This window comes from Urocampus carinirostris, chromosome 16, assembly GCF_059441175.1.
Source record: "Urocampus carinirostris isolate Australia breed hairy pipefish chromosome 16, RoL_Ucar_1.0, whole genome shotgun sequence".
NCBI classification, from domain to species: domain Eukaryota; kingdom Metazoa; phylum Chordata; class Actinopteri; order Syngnathiformes; family Syngnathidae; genus Urocampus; species Urocampus carinirostris.
Window position 1 is genome coordinate 23986105 of NC_142364.1, and position 24850 is coordinate 24010954.

Genomic DNA, 24850 nt, shown 5'->3' on the forward strand with positions numbered 1-24850 from the left:
TATTAATATCGTTACATCATTGCTATATTTGGTGGGGAAGATAAAGAGGTAGGTAATATAAGCATTTGCTTCTTACTACCCCTTTTCGAACACATTATGTAACGTTATTTTGTGTTTGAGTTATTGGTTATTATTTTGATGTGTGAATAAAGTGGTAATTCATTCAAGTGAAAATGTTGCTCTCAAGAGGAAATTGGGTGGCTCTTAAAAGAGCCGTTGTGGGGTTGACATGTCCTAACAGGCTTTACTTGGACTTGGCAGCCTTTTCGGTCTTCTTGGGCAGAAGCACAGCCTGGATGTTGGGCAACACACCGCCCTGAGCAATGGTCACTCCGCCCAGGAGTTTGTTCAACTCTTCGTCGTTGCGGACAGCCAACTGAAGATGGCGAGGGATGATCCTGGTTTTCTTGTTATCGCGGGCTGCGTTACCGGCCAACTCCAGGATCTCAGCGGTCAGGTACTCGAGCACTGCCGCCAAGTAGACGGGTGCTCCAGCACCGACGCGCTGTGCGTAGTTGCCCTTGCGAAGGAGCCTATGTACACGACCGACTGGGAACTGAAGCCCAGCACGGGATGAACGTGTCTTGGCCTTAGCTCTGGCCTTGCCTCCGGTTTTTCCTCTGCCACTCATTTTGGTTCCTTCTGTCAGAGATTTAGCAACAAATGGATTTGTACTCGTTAGCACCTCAAGTCCTTACTTAATAGCTGCAAAATGCGCGGGAGCCCTGAGTCTGGCCAACCAGGAACGAGGCTCACCAAGGAGGGGGAGGTTTGAATTCTGGCGGCCTGCTCCATCAATCGGCTGCGAGTCTTTTGGCGGAGGTGCAGCGCACCAATCAGCAGAAGCTTGTCAGAGTACCCACTCCCCATACGCAGTAAAGAGGATAAAACAAACTTGCACATATGATACGAATATTGTAAGTGAAACATCAAAAACGCCAATTGTTTATGGAATTTGGTTTACTTAATTTTATTTTAATTGTCTTTTGCATTTATTCTGAGGTTTTAGGTTCGGCCTCTCTGATATGAGACAGACGACTTGAGCTATGCCGTTAGGTCGCTGTGATTTATCCTTGCCTGGCGTTCTTATATCCAAACCTTGTTAGGCACACTCTTCAGTTTAAACCAGCTAAGACCACTGAGTCTCACATCGTCACCTTGAGGCCTTGTCATCCCCTTTGCGTGGGTTGGCGTCGTCCTTTTTCTGGTATAGGTTTCATAGTCGTCTCCCGGTTCTTATTTCTTTGATAGCGAGCATCTGAGATGAGAGAACCTGGCTGAAGTCCAGGTGAACCTTTCAAGATTATCTCCACTATATTCAATTTTGTACTAAAATATGGACCACACTCACCGTTGACTGACTTTGTAAGGTATTTTGGTTAGTTAATGGCTGAACTATTTTAAGAGTAACTCATCCAATGAGTATTGTTTGCTTCAGTTACAGAGTCTAAAGGGGTGGGAATAATTTCATTGCTTTGATTTCAGTAGCAGTTAGGTAGGGTTAAAAAAAGGACCGTTTTTCCTAATGATTTTTTATTCACAGAATATTCTGGGCATAAACCAAGCATTGTATGCAGGAGTTCACAAATGCCTAGGCTGATGCACTATACAGTACCACCCTTCATATGGAAAAGGGGCTGTCTATTGTCTATTCCAAAATTAAACCTTAAAGGAGTCCCACAGTTGAATAGAACACTATGCTTCTGACTACAACATTGTCATCCTTAGGGAAATCTTACCCAGACGAGTCAACATTTGCCCGAGGAAGTTAATTTCAACTATTTTAAAGGGATGCAAGCGGGGCCTTACTTAATGCTGATGGCATGCCTGAGCTGATTACATGTCATGAGCTGAATTTCTTATTGAGTATTTCACCAAAAGAAGAAAAGTGATAGACCCCACATTCGCACTTAAGCCCACTTTTGACTAATACAAGTGAAGTAACGTAATCACGACAAAATAATGTCATAAATCCCAAGTACTGTTTTCAAAAAAACATTTGTTGCAGCATATCAATAATATTGGGATTTGAAAATAGCTATTAAGATTTTACAACTAAATGTACACTGCATTGCAGACAAGATCGTTTACGGGGAGGAGCCGATACTGGCGCCCATCCCTGGGCTTGCCCAACCCCCACCAAAAGCAGCGTATACTCTCCTCTTTCAGGTCCGCAGTCTGATAATATATACATCGGGCTCTCGCTATCAACCACTTCTTGTTTTAACTACGAGGAAACTACATTTCTATCATGTCTGGACGCGGCAAAGGAGGCAAAGGCCTGGGCAAAGGGGGTGCCAAGCGTCACCGTAAAGTCCTGCGTGATAACATCCAGGGCATTACCAAGCCCGCCATTCGTCGTCTGGCTCGTCGCGGTGGGGTGAAGCGTATCTCCGGTCTCATCTATGAGGAGACTCGCGGGGTGCTCAAAGTGTTCCTGGAGAATGTTATCCGTGATGCCGTCACCTACACTGAGCACGCCAAGAGAAAGACCGTGACCGCTATGGATGTGGTCTATGCCCTCAAGAGGCAAGGACGCACCCTGTATGGTTTCGGCGGTTAAATGTTCACAATCTCTCAACCAACCAAAGGTCCTTTTAAGGGCCGCTCACCTTCTCCTGAGAGACTTATTCCGTCAACAAGTTGATACTCCCAAATATATTGTAGGGAACTGCTCAACTCGAATACGTGACCAAAAACTTCGCAGAGGTTTTGCGCACATGGTTGGCGAAACACATTGTCGTCATCATACTACATTCAGTCTAAAAGATATCTGGATCTTTAGACAATTACTTGAAGTTCGTCTATACCAGGGGTAGGGAACCTATGGCTCTTCATGAGTACGTATGGCTCCGAAATAAAATGTTATTGCACATCTCTGGCGTTCCAAAGTCAAGTGATCTCATCCCGATTTTGGTCCACATAAAGCTGAAGCGGAAGTTTGATAAGAAACCATTTAAACTGATTAGTAAAAAAGCTGGCAAACGACTGATTGGGTGAGCAGTACAGGTGGACGTATCCCTGTACACAACGCAAGGCACCTCCTTCTCTCTCCCCCGCTTGGTGCAGTCTACGCCGAAAGTAAATATGACAATATGCTCATCGTTTGCAGTAATTTGGGACATTTTTACAGAAGAACTTTGCATGCACATTGTTTTGAAACCGATAAGGACACATTTCATAGAAAAAAATACCTCAACACTCTTAACTGAAGGTGGAAGACAAATTGTAAATGGTATATATTAAATTGATTTGGGACACAGGATTTTGGATTATCATTTCATACATTTGATTAAATCAAATGACACACAGTGAATAAAATGTGCTGAAGAATTAGCTTTTGTCTAGAGAGCGTGTTTGGCAGGTTGTTTTTTTTCCAGTATATAATGTGGCCCTCAATTTCTTTTTAAAACAATTTTTGCTTTTATGGCTCTTTGGGTCAAAAAGGTTCCTGACCCCCAGTCTATACTGTAAAATCGTTGCTCACCTGTTAGTTGAAATGTTTTATTGTGTGACCTGAAAAATGAACGAAATTAAAACTGTTTAACGCTTGCATCGAGAAGCTGCGTCCTTGCTGTTATGGACTTTCTAGACAGTTTTTACAACGATGAAGCGTGATTAGTGTCATGCACTTTCTGGACCTATTTCAACACATTACATACTAATGTTCACCGTTTTCTGTACTGTCACCTAATGCAAAATCCATTGTATCCTGGAAGGGGGATTACCACTTTTGAAGTCCATTCAAGGTTTTTACTCGCCTGCATGTTGGCTTAAAATCAGTGGACTGTGTAATTGTAACCTGTGCAGTCCTTAGAGACATCTTGTGATTAAGGGCTATACAAATACATTTGACTAGATATACAGTATAGGGCATACATCAGTGCATGAAATTAAAATTACTTTTTTTATGGATGAGATGGCATTAGAACATACAAATAATGAATGTATTTGAAATCTTGATTCATCATTAGAATAAGTCATAAATGGTTACCATATCCAGTACATTTATAAGGTTAATTCAGGGTGATTGCATAGGAGGCCAGTTTGTGGCTTCATTCCTCATTGTCGTTTTGACTCGTACACTGTTGACTTAATGTCACGATGTTGCCTTTCTTTGATTTTCACTGGTAAAGCATGGTAACTTGTTTCATTTTGCAGAGTTGAGGATGGTTACATATGAGAACAATTTGAGTTAGAAATCCACCCAACCTTAAAATAACCTGATTAAGTAATAACGTTGGCAATTCGACATTGAATCTAAACTGGTTTCAATTACACGTCGCTTGCTTGAGGACTAATATGAACCATTAGTAATTAGTCTGCATTTATAAAACTGTTGCATTACTTGAAGTGAAAATGTGGCTCTCAAGAGGAAATTGGGTGGCTCTTAAAAGAGCCGTTGTGGGGTTGACATGATGTTCAAACAGGCTTTACTTGGACTTGGCAGCCTTTTCGGTCTTCTTGGGCAGAAGCACAGCCTGGATGTTGGGCAACACACCGCCCTGAGCAATGGTCACTCCGCCCAGGAGTTTGTTCAACTCTTCGTCGTTGCGGACAGCCAATTGGAGATGGCGAGGGATAATCCTGGTTTTCTTGTTATCGCGGGCTGCGTTACCGGCCAACTCCAAGATCTCAGCGGTCAGGTACTCGAGCACGGCCGCCAAGTAGACTGGTGCTCCGGCACCGACGCGCTGCGCGTAGTTGCCCTTGCGAAGGAGCCTGTGCACACGGCCGACTGGGAACTGGAGCCCAGCACGGGATGAGCGAGTCTTGGCCTTAGCCCTAGCCTTACCGCCGGTTTTGCCACGTCCAGACATTTTGTTTTTTCTAGTACAGGAACTTGAATGGAGTGCTGCAGCTCAGTGGGCTCTTTATACATACAACTGCTGCTCGCTGATTGGCGTCTCGCTGTAGAGAAACGGTTGTCCAATCAGCAGAAAGTAGAAGTCCCCTCTACTTTCGGTTAACGTTGAGTTATTTTTTTTTTGCGGAACGGTATACAATTTGACCAGATCTTTTAACAGTGATTTTTTTTTCACTGAGAGGATCGTGAAACTCGACCTGGTAAACAATTGTAAACATTAAACATCTCCTGATTGTATTGACATAGATCTGGTATTAGTTAAGCAAATTATACATGCCACTGTGAAACCACTAACCTACATCTGTAATTTATCATTTCTAACAGGGAAATTTCCAAATAAAATGAAAATAGCAAAAGTAATACCAATGCACAAAAGTTGAAACAAAAACATCTCCACACATTACAGGCCGGTGTCTCCGCTTCTTCAGTTCTCCAAAATATTTGAGACACTTTATATTAATAGACTGGAGAAATGTATAGATAAGCATACATTAATTTATGAAAGTCAATGGAGAAATTACCAGTAGCATAGAAAAGAAGAGATACTGGGATATTTATTGATCTAAAAAAGCATTTGATATTAATCATAAAAGAAATGGAACGGCATGGGATGGATGGAAAGCTATTTGACTGGGAGGCAACAATATGTACAAATGGGAGAGTTGACATCTAGATACTTGGATTTTTTTTGTGGCGTACCACAGGGTCCTGGGTCCAAAGATTTTCAATGTATATATAAACAATATATTTAATGTTTCCAAACTATTAAAATTAGTCATATTTGCAGGTGACACTAACACTTTCTATTCAATAAATATACCAATCTACTAACAAATATTATCTTTTGATCTAATTACCCTAAAACATGGCTGGAGAGAAATAAATGATCTTTAAATTGAAACAAAACTAAAGTGATTTTCTTTGGTTATCACAATGCAAATCTAGACCTAGCGGTGAAAAAGGATGAAGTTGCCATAGAAATTGTATCAGAAATTATTTTTTCAGGAATCAAAATAGACCGTAAATTCCATCCATCCATTATCTGCACCGCTTATCCTCAGTAGGGTCGCAGGGGTTGCTGGAGCCCATCTCAGCTAACTTCGGGCAGTGGGCACCCTGAACTGGTTGCCGACCAGTCGCAGAGCACAGAGAAACATACAACTCGCTCATTTACACATAGACAATTTGGACTGGCCAATTAACCCGACATGCATGTTTTTTGAATCTAGGAGGAAACTCACACAAGCACAGGGAGAACATGCAAACTCCACACAGGAAGGTTTGATCTCACATCCTCAGAACTGTGACGCACAGGCGCTAACCACTGCGTCGCAGTTCTGCATGCCCTAGACCAGACCTGGGCACTCCGGTCCTGGAGGGCCATACGTCCTGCCAGATTTTGAAGTTTGCTCTTCTTTAACTCAGGTGATACAAATTATAACCTCGTTAGCAAGCTAGCAAGTGCTCGTTAACGATACTGGTGATTGGAATCACCTGTATTGGATCAGAAAAACCTCAAAAATCATGCAGAACATACGGCCCTCCAGGACCGGAGTGCCCAGGTCTGCCCTAGACAGTAAATTAAATTGGAAAACACATCAAGGTATCTAAAACTATTTCAATTATTGATAAAGCCAAATTATTTTTAAGTTATAATGTGCTCTACTATTCAAAGTGAACGAAGGCATACTGCGAGAGAACATACAAAAAGCATTTGCACGAAACTTGAGGGGATGTAGTTACTTTAAAATCCAACCGGTGAGAACTACCATGAAAAGTATGCAAGTATAACGACCCTCAATAATGTGCGACACAAGGGTTCAGTCACTTGGTTTATTGCCTGGATTCCATAAACAATACAATGAAGTCAGGGCGTCTGACTGCATACATCGAAGACATTAATAGAAACAAAAATACAAAAACTCAACATCGTCGTTTCAAGCTGCATTACTTTACTTTTAATTAGTGCATCATTTAGCACAACTAACAACTCCTATATTTATCAAAATATTAACATTTTTTCCGACTGATGTTGGCCACGGCTTACCTTCAGCACGAGTTGATATAGCTGAAGGTACGGCAAGCGCAGAAGCTCACAAAATGCCAAACGAGAAAGACTGTCGCACACGCCCATGCCAACAAATGAATGCTATACCAGTTTTAACAGTAATGCATTAAAACAGTTTGTGAAAATTAAAAACAAAACACCCTCTAATTTCAACTCTGTTACATCAGCTAATAGACACCGTCAAAAGCATCCATTAACTCCCTTTCACTCAATTACGTGGGTCCCATGCAACGACAACCCATCAGAGTTCACGTTGACAAAATAGGCCTTGAAAATGTACAATAAACGTTTATTTGTATAGCCCCTCATCAAGTCTCTAAGCCAGGGCTGCACGGATCACATTATTGCAAACCGGACTATTACACCATCCCCTGATCTAAAACCCGCATAAGGACAAGGGAAAACTAAAACCTCAAGACGAGGAAAATGGAAAAAAAAAACTCGAGAAGGCTGCAATAAGTTGATAAATCCTAAACGTTCTCGAGAGTCCGATACCTTGGAGAAAACGGATTTCCAGAGGAAAAAAAAAATAGAAAAACGTGGTACGGTAAATTAGTTCCGCTCTACTGAAGATAATTGTACTAGGAATAGTTGATAACGTCACAGATTTAATGTGGTTGGAAATGAAGCAGTAGTTTGTTTTGTCAGTGAAAGGAACTCAGCATCACTGTAATTTGATGCAGGTGGAAATCATCTTTTAGCAGAATTTGAAGTGGCTCTTAAAAGAGCCGTTGGTTGGATGTATCAGTATTGGTATTTATGCACGCTCTCCGCGGATTCTACGGGCCAGCTGGATGTCTTTGGGCATGATGGTGACTCTCTTAGCGTGGATGGCGCACAAGTTGGTGTCCTCGAACAAGCCCACCAAGTAAGCCTCGCTGGACTCTTGCAGAGCCATAACAGCGGAACTCTGGAAGCGCAAGTCGGTCTTGAAATCTTGAGCGATTTCTCTAACCAGACGCTGGAAAGGGAGCTTGCGGATCAGGAGTTCGGTGGACTTCTGGTAACGACGGATCTCACGCAGAGCGACTGTGCCTGGCCTGTAACGGTGAGGCTTCTTCACTCCTCCGGTGGCCGGGGCGCTCTTGCGAGCCGCCTTGGTGGCCAGCTGCTTCCTCGGGGCTTTGCCACCGGTGGATTTACGGGCGGTTTGCTTGGTTCTTGCCATTGTGATCGAGAATTTCGAATGTCAGCCCGTTAGCCCGCTCCGGAATTTATGCAGGCGAGAAAGCGCTGATTGGTCCATTTAAGCAGCGACCGCGCAAAACGAATTTAATCATTGGATGACAGAAACCAATCAGCGTCGACCTCGACTGGCCAAACGGCTTGCAAAGGGAACTGGGTCAACACGCGTTCGTTTTCAAATACATGACATTTTTAAGCACTTTTCAGTTTCTCACGCAGCTCGAATTGCTTGCTAAAATATTCGTTGTAAATTAAAAAATAAAAACACGTATGAAGGGTTATTCTTTATGGCACTGTGACTCGTTCGTGGTGGTAGCCCGGAATAAAACTTTAGAATTTTTTGAGTGAATGAGATGATTTTTGACATATAACATTTACTTTACACAATTTTGCACCTAGTTCAAAAACTGGTTTACTAAATTAGGGGAGTTTACACGTCTACTTTGGTCAATTTCATAAATTAAATAGAGAAACAGTATAGATAATCCAACCAGTGGATTGGTGCATTTTAACAACATGTGATTAATTATTTATTTTAAAAAGGAAGCATTTGTTATATATTGAATAATTCTAAAATCACAAAAATGATTGGCGCAGGTACGGTATGGCTACACAATTCCAGTTATATTTTCAGAAAAAAGTTGACTGATAAAACGTTCAAATCTGACATAAGATTTAACATTACACATTTGAGATTACATTTTTCTTCTCAGCGAAAATATAACAATTAGTAGTTTCATAAATAATAAAGCACGGTGTATTATATTCTGCACCTGTCTATACCGAATAAAATATAGTTGAGTGCTGTAATGTGCAACATGGTCCTATAGGATGTACATTATATGGTTCTGGTTTCCTACGAAGAAAAATGGGACTATTCAGTATGTATTCGTTCAATCATAGTATTTTCACTCTACGGATTATAGTTCGACAACCAAAAGTATGGATATTTGTTGTAAAATGACCAATTGATTCTATATATATATATATATATATATATATATATATATATATATATATATATATATAGATAGATAGATATAGATATAAGCATGAGATGATCTAGTAAAGTTCGATACATCTCATTAAACCTAGGTATGAACAACTACTACGAGATATAAACGATATTCTACTGTACATTGTTTGCAGCCGTTTCAGATAATAGTTCAGGGTCATTGATGGATTACTCTCTATAGAAGATGTGGTGGCTCTTAAAAGAGCCTTTGGTTGAGAAGTTATGATATTGAATCATTTACTTCTTCTTGGGTGCAGTCTTCTTGACAGATTTGGGCTTAGCGACCTTCTTGGCAGGAGACTTCTTTGCTGCAGGTGCCTTTTTGGCAACCTTCTTAGCTGCAGGGGCCTTCTTGGCCGCAGCCTTCTTGGGGCTCTTGGCTGCGGGTTTCTTTGCCTTCTTTGCCGGGGCAGCCTTCTTCGCAACTTTCTTAGCCGCGGCGGTTTTGGGCTTCTTGGTGGGTGAGGCCTTCTTGGCGGCAGCTTTTTTGGCCTTGGCTGGAGATTTCTTGGCTGGCTTGGAATCAGTCTTCTTGCTCATTTTGAAGGAACCGGAGGCGCCGGTGCCCTTGGTCTGGACGAGGGCTCCCTTGGCAACCATGTTCTTGATGACCGTCTTCAGGCGGGCACGGTTCTTCTCGACATCGTATCCCTTACTGGACAAGTACTTTTTGAGTCCGGCCAGGGAGACGCCGTTGCGTTCCTTAGAGGCGGCTACGGCCTGAAGGATGAGATCGTTGGCGCTGACTCCAGGCGCTTTGGTCTTGGATGCTGCCTTCTTCTTGGTGGTCTTCGCCGGGGCGGCTGGAGCTGGTGCGACTTCTGCCATGTTTCTATTTGTGTCTTTCTTTACTCAAGAATGAGATTCTGATGCGAGTCACCGCGGCCAGTACTTATACCTCACATGAGAACCATTGAGAGTCAATTATGAGAACCGTGGAGAGTCAAGCAGTCAGGCTGTGACCAGAGCTGTTTTACTTGTGTTTTCTTGGCACTCTTTAAACACTTAAAACTCAAACAGAAATTCATATAAAACGCACAAACGTGATTGAGTGAAAGACAACAAGTAATTCTCGACGTTGAATTACATTTCAGTATGATTTCTCCACATGGAGCCCCAAAATAGCACTTCTTCGATGACATGAGCAGCAAAGATGTAAGACTTTGCCCAGTTTTCAAACCCCTAAAATGTTGAAAATGTTTAAAATTGCAATAAAGAATATCTTAAATGTGACAAAACATGTTTTACTATACATCCAATTGGCAAAAATGACAGTTTTGGTGAGCATTTATGAGCAAGACAGCGTTTTTCTGATGGCAGCAAACACACCCAAGTTTTACATGAACTGCTTATTGCCTGGTGCTTCAATAACAAAATGCAAAGGAATTATGTTTTTTATTGTTATTCTGCCTGTAGATTTATTATGTGTATACGTCTGTTTTGCACATATATGCATACAACAACAAAAATATTGCACATTTGTGGAATTAAGTACAAATGTACGAAGTCCATAGGAAGTTCAAATTGCTACTACAAATATTTGTAATCACATAAAACTGCTTGATGATGGTTGGGATTCTGTTATAAATACAGTTTGACCTTTTTTTGTGAATAAAATACAGCCTTAACTTTCTAGGATTTTGCTGTAGTGAAGACTGCACGAATACACTTTACGCATGGACAAGATAAATACATATGACATTAATATGACTTGGATACAAATTTGAAAAATTGCCAGAGCTTCGGCTCCTCATTCAATGTTTTCTGATCTACTTTAATGTTCTTGATAAAAGACAAATTATTAAAAAGGCAGGGGTCAGCAATCCTTTTTTAAGATGATACATGTTTGTTTCCGAGTAGCACAAATGGCTACCAGTGTGACATGCATTCATAAATTAAGTTACGTTATTACCGTATAATTATCATGTTATTATCAGGTTGTAATTACAAGAAATAGCGTAACATAGGCACCGTCAATCATCCCAATTAGACATCTGATTCCCTAGAAAATCTCAATGACAAATTACTGGTGAGCAAATGTCACAACCAGCTACTGGTTTTTTTTTTGGGGGGGGGCTACGTGGTGCCCACTGCTATCACGTTGGTGACTGTTGATGTAGGGATTATATTTTACAAAATGTTGACCATTTTATAACTCTTTAAAATGGTTTTATTTCAATTAATATGGTTTCGGCTAGATGCCAGCGATTTCCCTTGTATTTTGAAAATAACAAATGATTGACTATTGTGTAAGCGACCCAGTTATCACTTCCCCATGACTCAATTTTTTCAACAATAGTATAGTGAATATTTTTATGCATTTTTTAGATATTAAAGTATCAAATTATACCAGCAAGCTATGACTCCCAGGGGCCTTTTCAGACATTTAAAAAAATAAAAACACATCGCAGGAAATCCCGTGACATTATAATTATAATTTTCCCGTGACATTATAATTGTTAAGATTTTGAAATTCTGTAAAAATAATTTTGGATGAATATTAAATAATTATAAATCCCTTTTTGTTTTAATTAAAATGGGCTTATGCCAGGCGTTTTGTTTGTGTCGTGACCATTTTGGGACTCTAACCCTTGGGTTAATGAAATAATCAACAGGGCAAATGCATTTTTTATTAGTTTATTGTAGCCCTCGGCATGAGCATCTCCAAAAAATACCAGTTTGAGGTAGAAAACTAAAGATTTTTACTGTACCAATGGGCTAACTGTACAGACTGCTTTGGCAAAAAAATGGTAATTCACTTTTAAAAGGACACCTTAGTCCTGTTAAATTATGAAAACTAGTCACTGAGAATGCTGTCGCTATCACATGAGTTTAGCAGCTATCCATCAATCCATCCATTATCTGCACCGCTTATCCACAGTAGGGTCGCGGGCATGCTGGAGCCCATCCCAGTTATCTTTGGGCAGTGGGCAGGGGACACCCTGAACTGGTTGCCAGCCAGTCACAGGGCACACTGACAACTCACTCGCTCATTCACACCTAGGGACCGGTCAATTAACCTGACATACATGTTCTTAGAATGTGGGAGGAACCCGGAGTGCCGGGAGGAAACCCACGTGAGCACTGGGAGAACATGCAAACTCCGCACAGGAAGGTTCGAACTCATGACCTCAGAAGCGTGTCGTGGACGCGCCAACCACTTGGCCGCCGTGCTGCCCGTTTTTTTAGCTATATTAAGTTTATTATTTAATCATCACATCATTACTATGGTCATGACATTATCTTAGATGTTGTAAATGCACATCACATTTATCTACATATTTTAGTGAAGTATCTACTTGCTGGTCAGTGTACTTTCAAGCAATGACCTTATCACACAACCTCGAAGACTCAGCAATGCGCAGTCCTAATCTTTTACCGGGAGTTCCTGTGTTTGGCCTTGTGGGCCTAATGTGAGTTCTGAATTCAATTTCCCTGCTCGGAGCCTTTGATAGGACTAGGCTGGTTTGGTAGTGAGCCAAAAAGAGATCCACAAGTTCGAGAATGTTCTCCATTTGGATGCTGTAGAATGGTCTGACCTTAGATTCGATCTGCAACCACAGCGGAAGTGTTTAAATCTAGGCTTAAAACACGCTTGTATTCTATAGTTATTGAATGACATGTTTCACGTTGACAAGGTCTGAATATTGCAACAGGCATTGCAGCCTGATCATCATTGAAAGAGGATTACAGTACTTCATGTGTGGTCCCTTCAAGGTTTCTTCAATTTCCTCATGCTGAGGTTGAGTTTGTCCCTGCCCTCATAGGTTTCAGATCAGGGGGTGGTGTAATACAATTATGTAGACTCCAATAGTCTGAGCAGCCCTTTGAGACTTCTTGTGATTAAGGGCTATACAAATACAGCGGTACCTCGCTACTTTGTGGTTCCACCTTCGCGGGTTTAGAGCTTTGCAGGTCTAAAAAATAATAATAATTATAATATATAATATATATATATATATATATATATATATTTTTTTTTTTTTTTAACATCTTTGAAGGGGCGTCGCTACTTCACGGTTTTTTTTTACTTTTCGCAGGTGGTTTTGGTCCCCATTGACCGCAATAACCGAGGGATTACTGTATACATTACTTGACTTCTGTCATGCCTTAGGTGGGAGAACGCATCTTCACCAATTGGTCCAGAGTGCACTCGGATTTCATCTCCATTTCGAAACTTTGTAATTAAGGTCTTCAACTGCATGGCCCTTGCCAGGAACCTTAATATTTTTAAGCGTGCATAGAGTTGTTGGGAATTAAAAATTAAAATGTATCGTTTACCAAATTGTTCGAATTAGTTATCTGACTCCATTAACCAAGAACAACCTATATTCACCCAACAATGCGCGCTCGTTTCTTGATGCAAAAGATGAACAAAAAAAGCCAACATTTTCACACAGGGGCAGATTTAATTTTATTAACAATTTAACCAAGTCTAGTCCATCGAATACGACCGAATTAGTGTCGTCGGAGTCTCTGGGGAGCCTTTTCTGAGGTCCTCCAGCCTTCTCTCGGCCCACGTCTCCCCGCAAGATGGCGTCTTGACTCCTCCCATGGGCGTGCCAAGGAAGCCCCCCCTGGACTTCACAATGTCTGGAAAACTCAAAACACCGAGCATTTCTAGTGATCAGGGCCTTGTTCTCAAAACATCGCCTGCTGTCCTCCGTCAAAGTCCAGTTATCAAAATTCTCTTGTCAAAATATTTCGCATTTGGAACGGAGTGCCCTATCATTGAATTATAGCCTACTGGTGAAAATCTTCATTGCACTCAATAAACTTGTATTCAATCATATAAAATCATTTATAGTCATATATATATATATATATATATATATATATATATATATATATATATATATATATATATATATATATATAATCATTCATAGTACAAATGGTCAATTGTTTTTGTTAACTAATTAACATACAGTAATGTATTCCACGCAAATACAAGTAAACATAAATTCTGTGGTAAAGGGTAGATTCTTAATAAGTCATGTGTTTAGGAATTGTCAGTTTTCATGAACGGTACACAACAAGTTCAAGGAGAACTCTTAGGTTGAAGTGGGTGGCTCTAAGAAGAGCCTTTTAGGTTTTTCAATCGATAATTTTACTTGGAGCTGGTATATTTGGTGACGGCTTTGGTGCCCTCGGACACGGCGTGCTTCGCCAGCTCGCCGGGTAGCAGAAGACGAACCGCGGTTTGGATCTCCCGGGACGTGATGGTGGAACGTTTGTTATAGTGGGCAAGACGAGAAGCCTCAGAGCCGATACGCTCGAAGATATCGTTGACAAAAGAATTCATGATGCTCATGGCCTTGGAAGAGATGCCGGTGTCGGGGTGGACCTGCTTCAGGACCTTGTAGACGTAAATTGCGTAACTCTCTTTCCTTCCCCTCTTTCTACGCTTGCCCGATTTAGTCGGGGCTTTGGAAACGGCTTTTTTAGAACCCTTCTTGGGTGCTGACTTCACAGGTTCCGGCATTGTGACTGTTGATGGGAGGGGCGAGGTGAAGCGTTAGCTGACTTATTAACTCGGAATGCAAATCATACTGTGTACGCGCCATTTTTTGATTGGCTGAAGAGTGAACGGTTGCATTAAATGGCAGTACTTTCAGAGAAATAACTGAAATTAATCAATTAAATTAAATAAATTCGAAAGGGGAGCGGAGGGAATCATCAACATATGTTCAAAAGCTGTTGCAACTTTTCAAAACTGTCTCCTTAGCAGTTCTAAAGATATATTGTCCAATCTGTTCTATTAAGTCACAGAAAAAAACAAACCAAAACAATGACCAATATTATACAGTACTGTACTCATACGCATCTTCTAAATGTAAATGCTTCAAATGTCACTGTAGGCACCATTATTTTTTTGTTTTAATTTTGTTTCATCCGAGGAAGGATGTACCATACCTGTCAACCTCCACAGTTCCATGCCCTTACAAAATGTTGTATTTTCCTTTACAAAATACATAATAATCTTATACCATATATTTTTTTTCAAACGTGTTTATTTATGTAGTTTAACATGTTAAATTGTACATGTGTTTCGTTATATCATATATATTGTTGACATTTTTGGTTAGATACTGAGTTGCTTGACATGAATGAGGTTTATTATGTAAAAAGTTCAAAAATGAAGTAGCTTGGACGTTCACTGTAGAAGGAAAAAATACATGCAAATATAATTAAGTAGAATAATACATTTTTTAATTCAAATTATTAATTCATTTTCTGCATTAAATTATTGTTGGTAATATACCGATTAACGGGATAACCACAAAGCTGTCTTTAATCATTTCCTCCTTTTATACTTCCCTTTTTTTTCTTAACTTCTTTAGACAATGATAATGATTCCTAATATAATGCATCAAAGCAAGTGAGCCGTTTGAGAGCCGGCTCTCTTTAATGAGTTGATCCGAAAAAGCCGGTTCTCTAAAAACAGACGGACTTCCTTTCATTACATAACTACCACATGAAATCCGAGGCGGCAGATGCATGCGCACAGTAGCATCAAACCGCTTGCTTCGTTTGCAATGGGGAAAAAAACAATACCGAGATAGAGGCTACCGCGGCGAACTTGTTTGACTTGATTGATTTGCCGTTTCGTGATAGACGGTGCATACCGGATGGTACCCATAATTGACAAATTTGCGTCTTTCCGTACAGATTTTTTTGTACGTCGTACACGTCTTAAAATGCATAATAATCGTACTTTGTACGGCAAAAACGTACAGGTTGACAGGTATGATGTACCCATCTTTATTCATCGTTGCATCAACAAGCGTATTCTAGTTTTACTCTACTACTCTTTGTTCTCACCATACATGTTTCTATCATAAGAACATTTTATATATATATATATATATATATATATAATTAGAATAAACTTTAAATATTATCGGGTTGGTTTTTGTTCACTACACAGTATATCGATTATTTTTAGATGTGCATAATACTTAACAATTGAAATTGAAACAATTGAAAAACAATTTCTTGTTTCACTGTAATCCTTTTTTTCAGATTTTATTTTTCCTATAATATTTTTAACAGAAGAAGATAAGATCAAGGTCATTTTGGGATAGGACACTGACCATTTGCCCATATATAAAATAATAATTTATAGTTTGAGAATGTATATTTAACTCTTAAAATATAGTCAAATGAAAATATTAAACATTTCTAAGGATGAACAGAAATGTTCAAATGAGTTTGATGTGATATAATTTTTGAATTTTTATTAAAAGAAACAGCATCTCTTCCATCTGCACTCTTGGCCTATCACAAAATAAATAAATCATGTGTTTACATGTACCGTGTATTCTGCAGCATAAATATTGCTTACTGGAGCTTGTTTACTGGGATGCTGGAACCCATCCCATCTATCTTCAGGCATTGGGCAGGGGGACACCCTGAAATGGTTGCCAAGAAAGTTGCAGTCAGGTGACTTCAAGGATATGTGCCACGGACGCTAGCCATAGGCTAGCACTTGTGTGGATTTGCTATTTTTGTTTTGTTTTTAATTGGAAAACTAAGTCACCAACTTGACGATTCTTTCAAGGAACAGTCCATTTTTGTGTCATTTGAAGTAGCTGAGAGTGAGTCGACCATTTGCTCCCAGGTGCCTGCAATGTAAGATGCATAGGGTGGTTTGAATTCAACGTTGCAACCTTGGTCTTTTCAGTAGTTTCCCAGTGTCTTGTCCATGTATGACTTTGCGAAGTGAATAAGGAATACTGTGCTACTGCTATGATTAAGGCCACGAGTTGGTATGGGTGAATGTTCGTTATTCAACACTTCATTGGAAGAAGGCAAGGATACTAACAATGTCCTGTTTTTTACATTCAGCAATTTCCTGCAGCACACTAGACAGGGTCTCACGGCACTGGTTGAAAAACGCTGCTCTATTAACTACATGTAATAATTCTACAATGCATTAAAAACAAAATCAATTTTCGGAAAATTGTTGTTCACAAACTAAGCCGACGAAGGGTTTTTCGCCAGTGTCTGTCTTCATGTGTGTTTTAAGCTCGCCTGCGAGCAAAATCTTTGGTCACAAACTGAACAACCAAAAAACTTTTCACTGGTGTGCTAATTATGTGTGCCCACAAGTTTCCATTCTGAAAAAAATGTTGAACACAAACCAAGGGCGCAAAAGGTTTCCCCCCCAGTGTGTTTGGTTGTGTGTGCTCTCAAATGTCCCTTATGACCTTTATTTTATCACAATCTATGCGGACAAAAGGTTTGTCTCCAGTGCAGGATATCATGTATGTTTCCTGAAGTGATTTGTAGATTAAACTTTTCCCACATTGACAATAATTCCAGCATGTTTTACTGTTGTGAAGTGTCTTATCAATAGTGTTAGCATGTGTTAACTCTGTGTTCTCACAATCTTACAATGGTGGAAACAGATTAAGATCACGACCACCGTAACATAAAGACTATATTCCGTTGAAATTTTTTTTGTCCATTTTCAATCCTGCCAGCATCACAGTTAATTAATGTTCATACCCTTTACCTGGACCCCATCCCAGCCTCTACAGTGGGCAAAGGACACCCTGGATTGGATGCACGCTAATCGCCAAGCACATAAAGACTCAATATGGACTTGTTGATTACGAATCCACAGTGCCATCCATTTGATTCCAGTTCATCCTTAAAACTCATGCCGAGCAAATTTAAATGTTATTATCTTGTTTGGATTTTATTTTATTATTTATTAATTTATTATAGACATCACAAGATATATTGAACTGAAAGACACAAATAAACTTAATGCAGTAAAGATAAAATCAAAATACAGTAAATATAAAACATAAAAACTATGTCAGTTCAGTGCCATTGAAATGTCATTCAATAATAGCATTGCATTGATCTCGGTTTCTCTCACCGGCACATATGTGTCTTTTAACCTGATCTTTGCGGGAGAACTTTTGGCCACAAACAGAACAGGCAGTGTGTGTTTTGGCGTGTGCACGAAACGTTTCCTTCCTAGGAAAACCTTTCCTGCACAATGGGCAGTTGTAAGGTTTTTCTCCACTGTGCGCTCGAGTGTGACGGTTTAAGTTGCCTTGGTGGGCGAATCTTTGACCGCATACTGAACAAGGGTAAGGTTTCTCACCTGGATGTGTCCTTTTGTGTGCTTGGAAATACCTCAGAGAGGAAAATCGTTTGCTGCAGAGTGAACAGGCGAAAGGTCTCTCTCCTGTATGTGTCCTCGTGTGTATGGTTAGAGTGCGCCTCTCGCAGAAACTTTGACCGCAAATCAAGCAGACAAAAGGTTTCTCACCTGTGTGCGTCCTCATGTGCGTTTTTAAGTTTGCTTTGGTCGAGAAGCATTTGCTGCAATCCAAGCAGGGAAAAGGTTTCTCCCCTGTGTGCGTTCGCATGTGTGTCGTCAGGACACGGCTCTCTGAAAACCTCTGCCCGCATACTGAACAGGTGTAAGGTTTCTCTCCAGTATGGATTCTTGTGTGTAGTCTCAGATTTCCTTTGACAGAGAATCGGAGATCACAAAAAGCACAAGCGAAAGGTTTTTCTCCTGTGTGTGTCCTCATGTGCGATATCAAGTGAACTTTCTGAAGGAATCGTCTGCCACATATGGAGCAGGTAAATGATTTCTCACCGGTATGTTTTCTCGTGTGATTTGTCAAAGTGTGCCTATAAGAGAACCTCAAACCACAAACCGAGCAGGCAAAAGGTTTTTCCCCAGAGTGTGTTATCGTGTGTCGCCTTAGGCTTCCCTTTTGAGAGAATTTCTGACCGCAAACTGAGCAGGCAAAAGATTTCTTTCCTGTATGACTTATTGAGTGCCTCCTTAAACTTCCCTTTTGTGAGAATTTGCAACCACAAACAGAACAGGTAAAGGGTTATTCACCAGTGTGGACAATCAAGTGCATTTTCCAAAGAGACTTGTACGCAAAATGTTTCCCACATTGAGAACATTTCCAGCGTTTGTTGTCGGTCACGTCGCTTTCAGACTGTTCATCTTCTTCACCCGTCTCAGGAGAGTCTGATGCTATGTCGTCGCTATCAGATAGTGGAGCTAAAAGGCAGTCCAATTGGGATCTTCCACTGGGCTTACCATCACCTTCTGTTTTCACGTGTTGATTTGAGATTCCAGTTGAAGGCTCAGCCCCTTTTCTTTCATCATATTGACCAGCATGTCCTGTCTTAAAATAGACGCCGGTTACGGACAACTCTGTGAAATCCTTCTCTTTTTTAATGTACGGTGGGTGAAGCGGCTTCTCCTGTTTGACGTGAAAGGCCTCTGACAGTGACTCTTCTTTGACACTAGAAATTTCAACAGGACAGAGCTGTTTTTCAGGGATGTCTGTGGGAAACAAGATAATCTTGTTTAGCAATAGTCAAGTTGGTTTGGACAGTTATTGTTGCTTTAACTTTAAGAAATATTCCTCTTAGCAGAGTGTTTATGGTAAAACTCCACAGTGTATGTGGGTGCTGACGATTAAGAGGCCACACGAATCAATCACAAGTTTAAAAAAAAATAAAAAAAAAATACAATGCCACTTCAGCGCAAACAACATACATTTGAAAAGGGGCCTTCGTTAACAATGTATAGGCATTTTTTTCATCTATGATAAATAAAATCTAACAATTAAGTTCTTTATGTTCATTGTCATTACCAATACTGACAGCAACAATAATGGAAAAAAACACTAGTATGATTTTGATTATCATTTGTTTATAGTGCGGCTTTCCTTTTTTGTGTTTGTCTCTTGTGAACTGGACCTTCATCCTGCTGAATAAAGTTCAACCATAATATTATAATAATAACTATGATATCAAAATAACAAGAAAAAAATGAGAAATGTAACCTTAGGTATGTCACTAGATTTAAAGAGTATAGTAACTGTATAACATAACCAATAAATTAGTTTCAATAAAGCATTAAAAAAACATTATAAAGACCTCTCTAAACAAATGTGTTTAAAAGAGTGGCACTATTTATTTCCACACAGACATGAATAAATAATAAATATGGGTTGAAGTAAATATTTTTTTGTTCTACACTATTTATATTTTTACATTGATCATAGAATTATCCGATTGTGGCATGGTATTTCTTAATGAAAATGACTGGCGGATCCCTGTGGATTTTTTTTTCACATCATACACATTAACGGATGATAATCACATGTTTCTAAAACACTTCACACTAAATACATAATTGTTATATATTTATAACACATGTATACAGTTCATAGGTTGTCTGCACTTGTTTTAACAATTAACCCTTTCTGTAACTGTATTTTCTTATTATTTGACTGCTGTTTCTTTAGTAGTTTTGCGTTCTAGCTTCTGACTGCATAGTGAAATCAGTTGAATGCAAACATAAAATGAGATTGTATTATTGCTCCTGTTCTAATGATCAGTGAGTACAATAAGCGCAGAGACCAAACCTGCTCCGGGTAGGACAAGTGGAGTTTGACATTGCAACTCGGTCTTCTCTTTTTCGCAAAGTTCCTTCTCCAACTTGACCGTTTTTCTTGTGCACATTTCTTAAACAACAAACGCGACGCTTCACGCGCACATCAACTCGGAAGTACCGTAATCGCATCACCTTGGTTAGCAGCTAGCAGGCTAAACTAGGTTGGACTAAGCTAAACCAGGCTATAGTAAGCTCAACTAGGTGCGAAGGTAGAATGATCACAGAGCAAAAACACGTTCTTTCGAGCAACAGTGATTATATCTGGTGCATTGTTGTGTTAAAATGGTTCGACAAGTTAAATTTATCTTATGGTGGCCATTACGTACGGAACAACACACGCTTACGTACGACTACGGCAACTAAACTTAGACAGTCTTTGTGAAAAGCGTTTTTGACGATCATTTCAAGTATCAAAAATTACACTTTGGAAAATATAAACTACGTACCATTGTCATCTAGGTTTTTAGATATGAAGGAAGACGGAGTAAACGTTTATTTCCACAATCGTACTTCCCAAATCTTCCAGATAGTCCGTCTCCGTCATTGCTTTCAAAATTAAAAACGCAAATAATGCATATCAATGGGTAAAAATAATTCTGAAAATATCAAACATTGTCCTTTCAATTGTTCATCCTTTCTTCCCGTCTTTCACTTCCCTCCTCCTTTCCCTCTTTTGTCCCGTTTCATTCTCTTTTCCGTCTTTTATTTCTTTCATCCATTCTTTTTTTCCCTCTTCCTTCAGCCCAGCCTTTCCTTAGTTCTCTTACTCTTTCGTCCTTCCATCGTGCAACCCTTTGAGACACTTTGTGATTAAAGATGACTTGATGATAGGATTGGAAGCAAGTGTGAATGTGACTCAGATTCACTCAATTAAAGTGCGGCCTTGCTCTGTATACAGTACAGTAAGTAGTTTAACCTTGGCTTGTTTGAACGTTACCACTTAGTAGGTGCACTCCTAGTTTGAGTGCAAATGGTCGCCTGAAAACGTTTATTCACCGTATCACGTCAAATTTCCGAATCACTCTAAGAGTAAAGTGGATGGCTCTGAAAAGAACCGTTGGGTAGAGTAGACAAGAACGGTCTACTTGGAGCTGGTGTACTTTGTGACAGCTTTGGTGCCCTCGGACACGGCGTGCTTAGCCAGTTCACCGGGCAGGAGGAGACGGACCGCGGTCTGGATTTCCCTTGAAGAGATAGTAGAGCGCTTGTTGTACAAGGCGAGACGTGAGGCCTCGGAGGCGATGCGCTCGAAAATGTCATTGACGAAAGAATTCATGATGCTCATAGCCTTGGAGGAGATGCCGGTGTCGGGGTGGACCTGCTTCAGGACCTTGTATACGTAAATTGCGTAACTCTCCTTCCTTCCCCTCTTTCTGCGCTTGCCTGACTTAGTGGGGGCTTTGGAGACTGCTTTCTTAGAGCCCTTCTTGGGGGCGGATTTAGCTGCTGGTTCCGGCATGACTGTTGTGTGATAGTGTGAAACCGCAGAGGCAGAAATTTTATTGAGCCTCTCATGCAAATTTCAATGTGCAAGCTCAGCTTTATGATTGGCCAAACCCGAGCAACAGTCACTTCCTTTATCATGTTTTCAGTTGCTTGTGGGAAACGTTTATGGAGAAAACGAGATAACGTTTCGTCATTCGGCGCCACTTTTGTTTTTCTTACTATCGGTGGATTTGTTCAAAACCGAGGACAATCGACTTTGGCCTGGACGGATCTATTGACACTAGTGGTTAGATGTTATATAATGAAAATTGTGAATATGCTTGATTGCTAATAAGATTTTCGAGATTGTGTTTGCTGTTAAAAACGTCATATTGGAATATAATATTGTATTACGTATAATAGGCAACTCTGATTTGACTGCAAGTGAGGAAAGAAATTAGAAAGATGCTGAAGTTGTTCTTTATTTCATAAATAAAATAAACATTTGTACACCAAATTATATTTGTATTCTAAATTGTCTGACTTGCTTGAGTAGATAGGTACCGTGTTGTGCAAGGTGTGTTATGGCTCAATAAAGGGAACAGCAATGTACAATAATGGAAGCAATTGGCTGTGGTTGGTTCGTGTGTTACTGTAATGATAGCAAAATTAAGCTCCTTAAAACATTGAATCCTGCAGGGAAATGCTCACACAACATATTTAATTTTCCTACTACGCTATCATGTGGGCAGAAAATATAACATAACATACTTGGTGCATGTGATATGTAAAATACGCTCTGAATACTAATATCCATCCATCCATCATCTGCACCGCTTATCCTCAGTAGGGTCGCGGGGGTGCTGGAGCCCAACCCTGCCATCTTCGGGCAGTGGGCAGGGGACACCCTAAACAGGTTGCCAGGCACACAGGGACTGACAATTCGCTCGCTCATTCACACCTAGGGACATATATATATATATATATATATATATATATATATATATATATATATATTGAAGGCGAAAAACATTCTGATGTATCGCCGCTTGTTCTTTTCCGAGACTGGACCAAGTATTCAGATTTGGAAAAGAAGAGCTGGAGAGAAGCATTGCAGTTTAGGACATTTATTATAAAGTTTCAAAATAAAGATAAATCAGAGCTCACTCAGGACCAATCAATGTACTCGCGCGTTCTTCCACCAAAAGGCATGCAAGGACTTATAGTGAAAAATAAGTACATGAAGCATTGCAGACACTCTTACTTTAGACCTCACATTATTAAGGAAAATCCAAGAACTCCCTCTACAAGAATACTGCACATTGCTGAGTCTTCAAGGTTGTATGATAAGATCATAGTTGTGAAAGTACACTGATTCAGCAAGTAAATACTTCAAAATATGTGGATAAATATGATGTTAATTGACAACAACTAAACGAATAATGTTATTTTCGAAGTAATGATAGATAGATAGATAGATAGATAGATAGATAGATAGATAGATAGATAGATAGATAGATAGATAGATAGATAGATAGATAGATAGATAGATACTTTATTCATCCCCGAAGGGAAATTCACTTTTCCAGCAGCATCCCTGAGCTGAGAACAATCGAAAATAACACGGGAGCTGCTGGAGTGGCTGCCATTCGTGACGGCGCCGGAGAAACGATTCAATTTGAATCATGTACAAACAAACAAACAATTGAACCATGTACAAGAAACGATTCAATTTGAATCATGTACAAACAAACAAACAATTGAATCATGTACAAACAAACAAACAAAATATCTATGTTTCAATAAGTGGAGTGTTAATAAAATGGGGGGAAAATAATTTCTGATACTGATATAACCAGGTAAAACTAATTTTAAGTTACCTGTCCAAATGAATGTTGTGCCATCTCACCTTTCCCATGATATGGTTTCTGTAGCAGGGCAATCGTTTTTCAATGAATATAAACATTCACATTATATGTATACAGCATGTGTTGCCTTCCTTAAAAGGCTTATAAAAGGTTTTTCATTTTTTGTAAAAAGATTTTCATTTTTTTTGCAGCTTCAAACATTTTTATGATTACTTTAAGATTTTGCGTTGCCAATCCCAGTCCTAACCATAAACTCAAAACACCACTTAAAATAATGTAGAGACTGAATAACAACTAAATGAATAGATACAACAAGAAGTAAATAGTTACACTCGAATGAATAATGATGAAGTGCATTAACGACAACAAAATATTGATATCGGTCTCAGGAAGCAAGATTGTATAGTATCGGTGTGAGGATTAAATAATGAACTCAATATACTGTAGCTGGAAAACACATGTTATGGTGACGACATACTCACTGACTTATTATAATAATTTAGGATCATACATTTCTAAAAATATATAGGTTCAGTGGCTAGCACGTCCGCGGCAGTTCTGAGGTCATCGGATCGCATCCTCCTGTGCGGAGTTTGCATGTTCTCCCAACATTCCAAAAACATGTATCTCTACATATGAAAGGTTGCAAAGTACGTAAAGGGTAAAATATTGCCTCTAATTACAAAGGCGTCTCAGAAGACTAAGTCAAAAAAACACACTACGTTCTATTTGCCGCTCCCAAAGTTTTCCGAACGAAAACACTGGCTATTGCTTAAAATCTGCCTGGCAACCCAATGCCCATGTTAGCTCCCAGCATGCTCTTGTGTCACCGTCACAGGTCAGACAGAACGAGGAGTAGGGGTTCTGACAAGAACGTGGAGGAGGACTTGGCGATCACTCAATCATCCCAAATTAAAGTAATTTTGAGCAAAGTGTTGACAAGTTGGGCTATCGCTACATCTGCCTC

At 39.8% G+C, this 24850-nt stretch overlaps 7 protein-coding genes and 1 pseudogene across 7 annotated transcripts; 1 reads left to right on the plus strand and 7 right to left on the minus strand.

Annotated features, from left to right (window-relative positions):
• Positions 1–138: 138 nt before the first annotated feature.
• On the minus strand, positions 139–798 carry LOC148350755 (histone H2A-like). Its single transcript, XM_088319631.1, has 2 exons — positions 757–798; positions 139–642 (listed from the first exon to the last, which is right to left on the minus strand). The coding sequence occupies exon 2, from the start codon at positions 629–631 to the stop codon at positions 245–247; it is 387 nt and encodes a 128-aa protein (XP_088175757.1). The 5' UTR covers positions 632–642; positions 757–798; the 3' UTR covers positions 139–244.
• A 1444-nt stretch (positions 799–2242) lies between these two features.
• Positions 2243–2985, plus strand: LOC148350756 (histone H4). Its single transcript, XM_088319633.1, has one exon. It carries the CDS (start codon positions 2252–2254, stop codon positions 2561–2563), a length of 312 nt encoding a protein of 103 aa, XP_088175759.1. The 5' UTR covers positions 2243–2251; the 3' UTR covers positions 2564–2985.
• A 1394-nt stretch (positions 2986–4379) lies between these two features.
• LOC148350757 (histone H2A-like) lies at positions 4380–4820 on the minus strand. The gene has a single exon (XM_088319632.1). It carries the CDS (start codon positions 4818–4820, stop codon positions 4434–4436), a length of 387 nt encoding a protein of 128 aa, XP_088175758.1. The 3' UTR covers positions 4380–4433.
• A 1908-nt stretch (positions 4821–6728) lies between these two features.
• On the minus strand, positions 6729–9012 carry LOC148350758 (histone H3). The gene has a single exon (XM_088355722.1). It carries the CDS (start codon positions 8101–8103, stop codon positions 7693–7695), a length of 411 nt encoding a protein of 136 aa, XP_088211848.1. The 5' UTR covers positions 8104–9012; the 3' UTR covers positions 6729–7692.
• A 153-nt stretch (positions 9013–9165) lies between these two features.
• On the minus strand, positions 9166–9970 carry LOC148350759 (histone H1 pseudogene; annotated as a pseudogene).
• Positions 9971–14061: 4091 nt separating this feature from the next.
• LOC148350760 (histone H2B-like) lies at positions 14062–14620 on the minus strand. The gene has a single exon (XM_088355709.1). It carries the CDS (start codon positions 14618–14620, stop codon positions 14246–14248), a length of 375 nt encoding a protein of 124 aa, XP_088211835.1. The 3' UTR covers positions 14062–14245.
• A 1786-nt stretch (positions 14621–16406) lies between these two features.
• LOC148350761 (uncharacterized) lies at positions 16407–20933 on the minus strand. The gene is made up of 2 exons (XM_088356081.1): positions 20562–20933; positions 16407–19471 (listed from the first exon to the last, which is right to left on the minus strand). The coding sequence occupies exons 1-2, from the start codon at positions 20656–20658 to the stop codon at positions 19008–19010; spliced, it is 561 nt and encodes a 186-aa protein (XP_088212207.1). The 5' UTR covers positions 20659–20933; the 3' UTR covers positions 16407–19007.
• Positions 20934–21671: 738 nt separating this feature from the next.
• LOC148350762 (H2B.U histone 2-like) lies at positions 21672–22049 on the minus strand. Its single transcript, XM_088355734.1, has one exon. The coding sequence runs from the start codon at positions 22047–22049 to the stop codon at positions 21672–21674; it is 378 nt and encodes a 125-aa protein (XP_088211860.1).
• Positions 22050–24850: the final 2801 nt, after the last annotated feature.

Bases quoted from the DNA above. Each gene is read 5' to 3' on its own strand.
- LOC148350755 (XM_088319631.1), bottom strand. From the start codon at position 631: ATGAGTGGCAGAGGAAAAACCGGAGGCAAGGCCAGAGCTAAGGCCAAG.
- LOC148350756 (XM_088319633.1), top strand. From the start codon at position 2,252: ATGTCTGGACGCGGCAAAGGAGGCAAAGGCCTGGGCAAAGGGGGTGCC.
- LOC148350757 (XM_088319632.1), bottom strand. From the start codon at position 4,820: ATGTCTGGACGTGGCAAAACCGGCGGTAAGGCTAGGGCTAAGGCCAAG.
- LOC148350758 (XM_088355722.1), bottom strand. From the start codon at position 8,103: ATGGCAAGAACCAAGCAAACCGCCCGTAAATCCACCGGTGGCAAAGCC.
- LOC148350760 (XM_088355709.1), bottom strand. From the start codon at position 14,620: ATGCCGGAACCTGTGAAGTCAGCACCCAAGAAGGGTTCTAAAAAAGCC.
- LOC148350761 (XM_088356081.1), bottom strand. From the start codon at position 20,658: ATGTGCACAAGAAAAACGGTCAAGTTGGAGAAGGAACTTTGCGAAAAA. The intron at 19,472-20,561 runs GTTTGGTCTCTG...TGTTTCCCACAG, and splicing joins ACTTGTCCTACCCGGAGCAG to ACATCCCTGAAAAACAGCTC.
- LOC148350762 (XM_088355734.1), bottom strand. From the start codon at position 22,049: ATGCCGGAACCAGCAGCTAAATCCGCCCCCAAGAAGGGCTCTAAGAAA.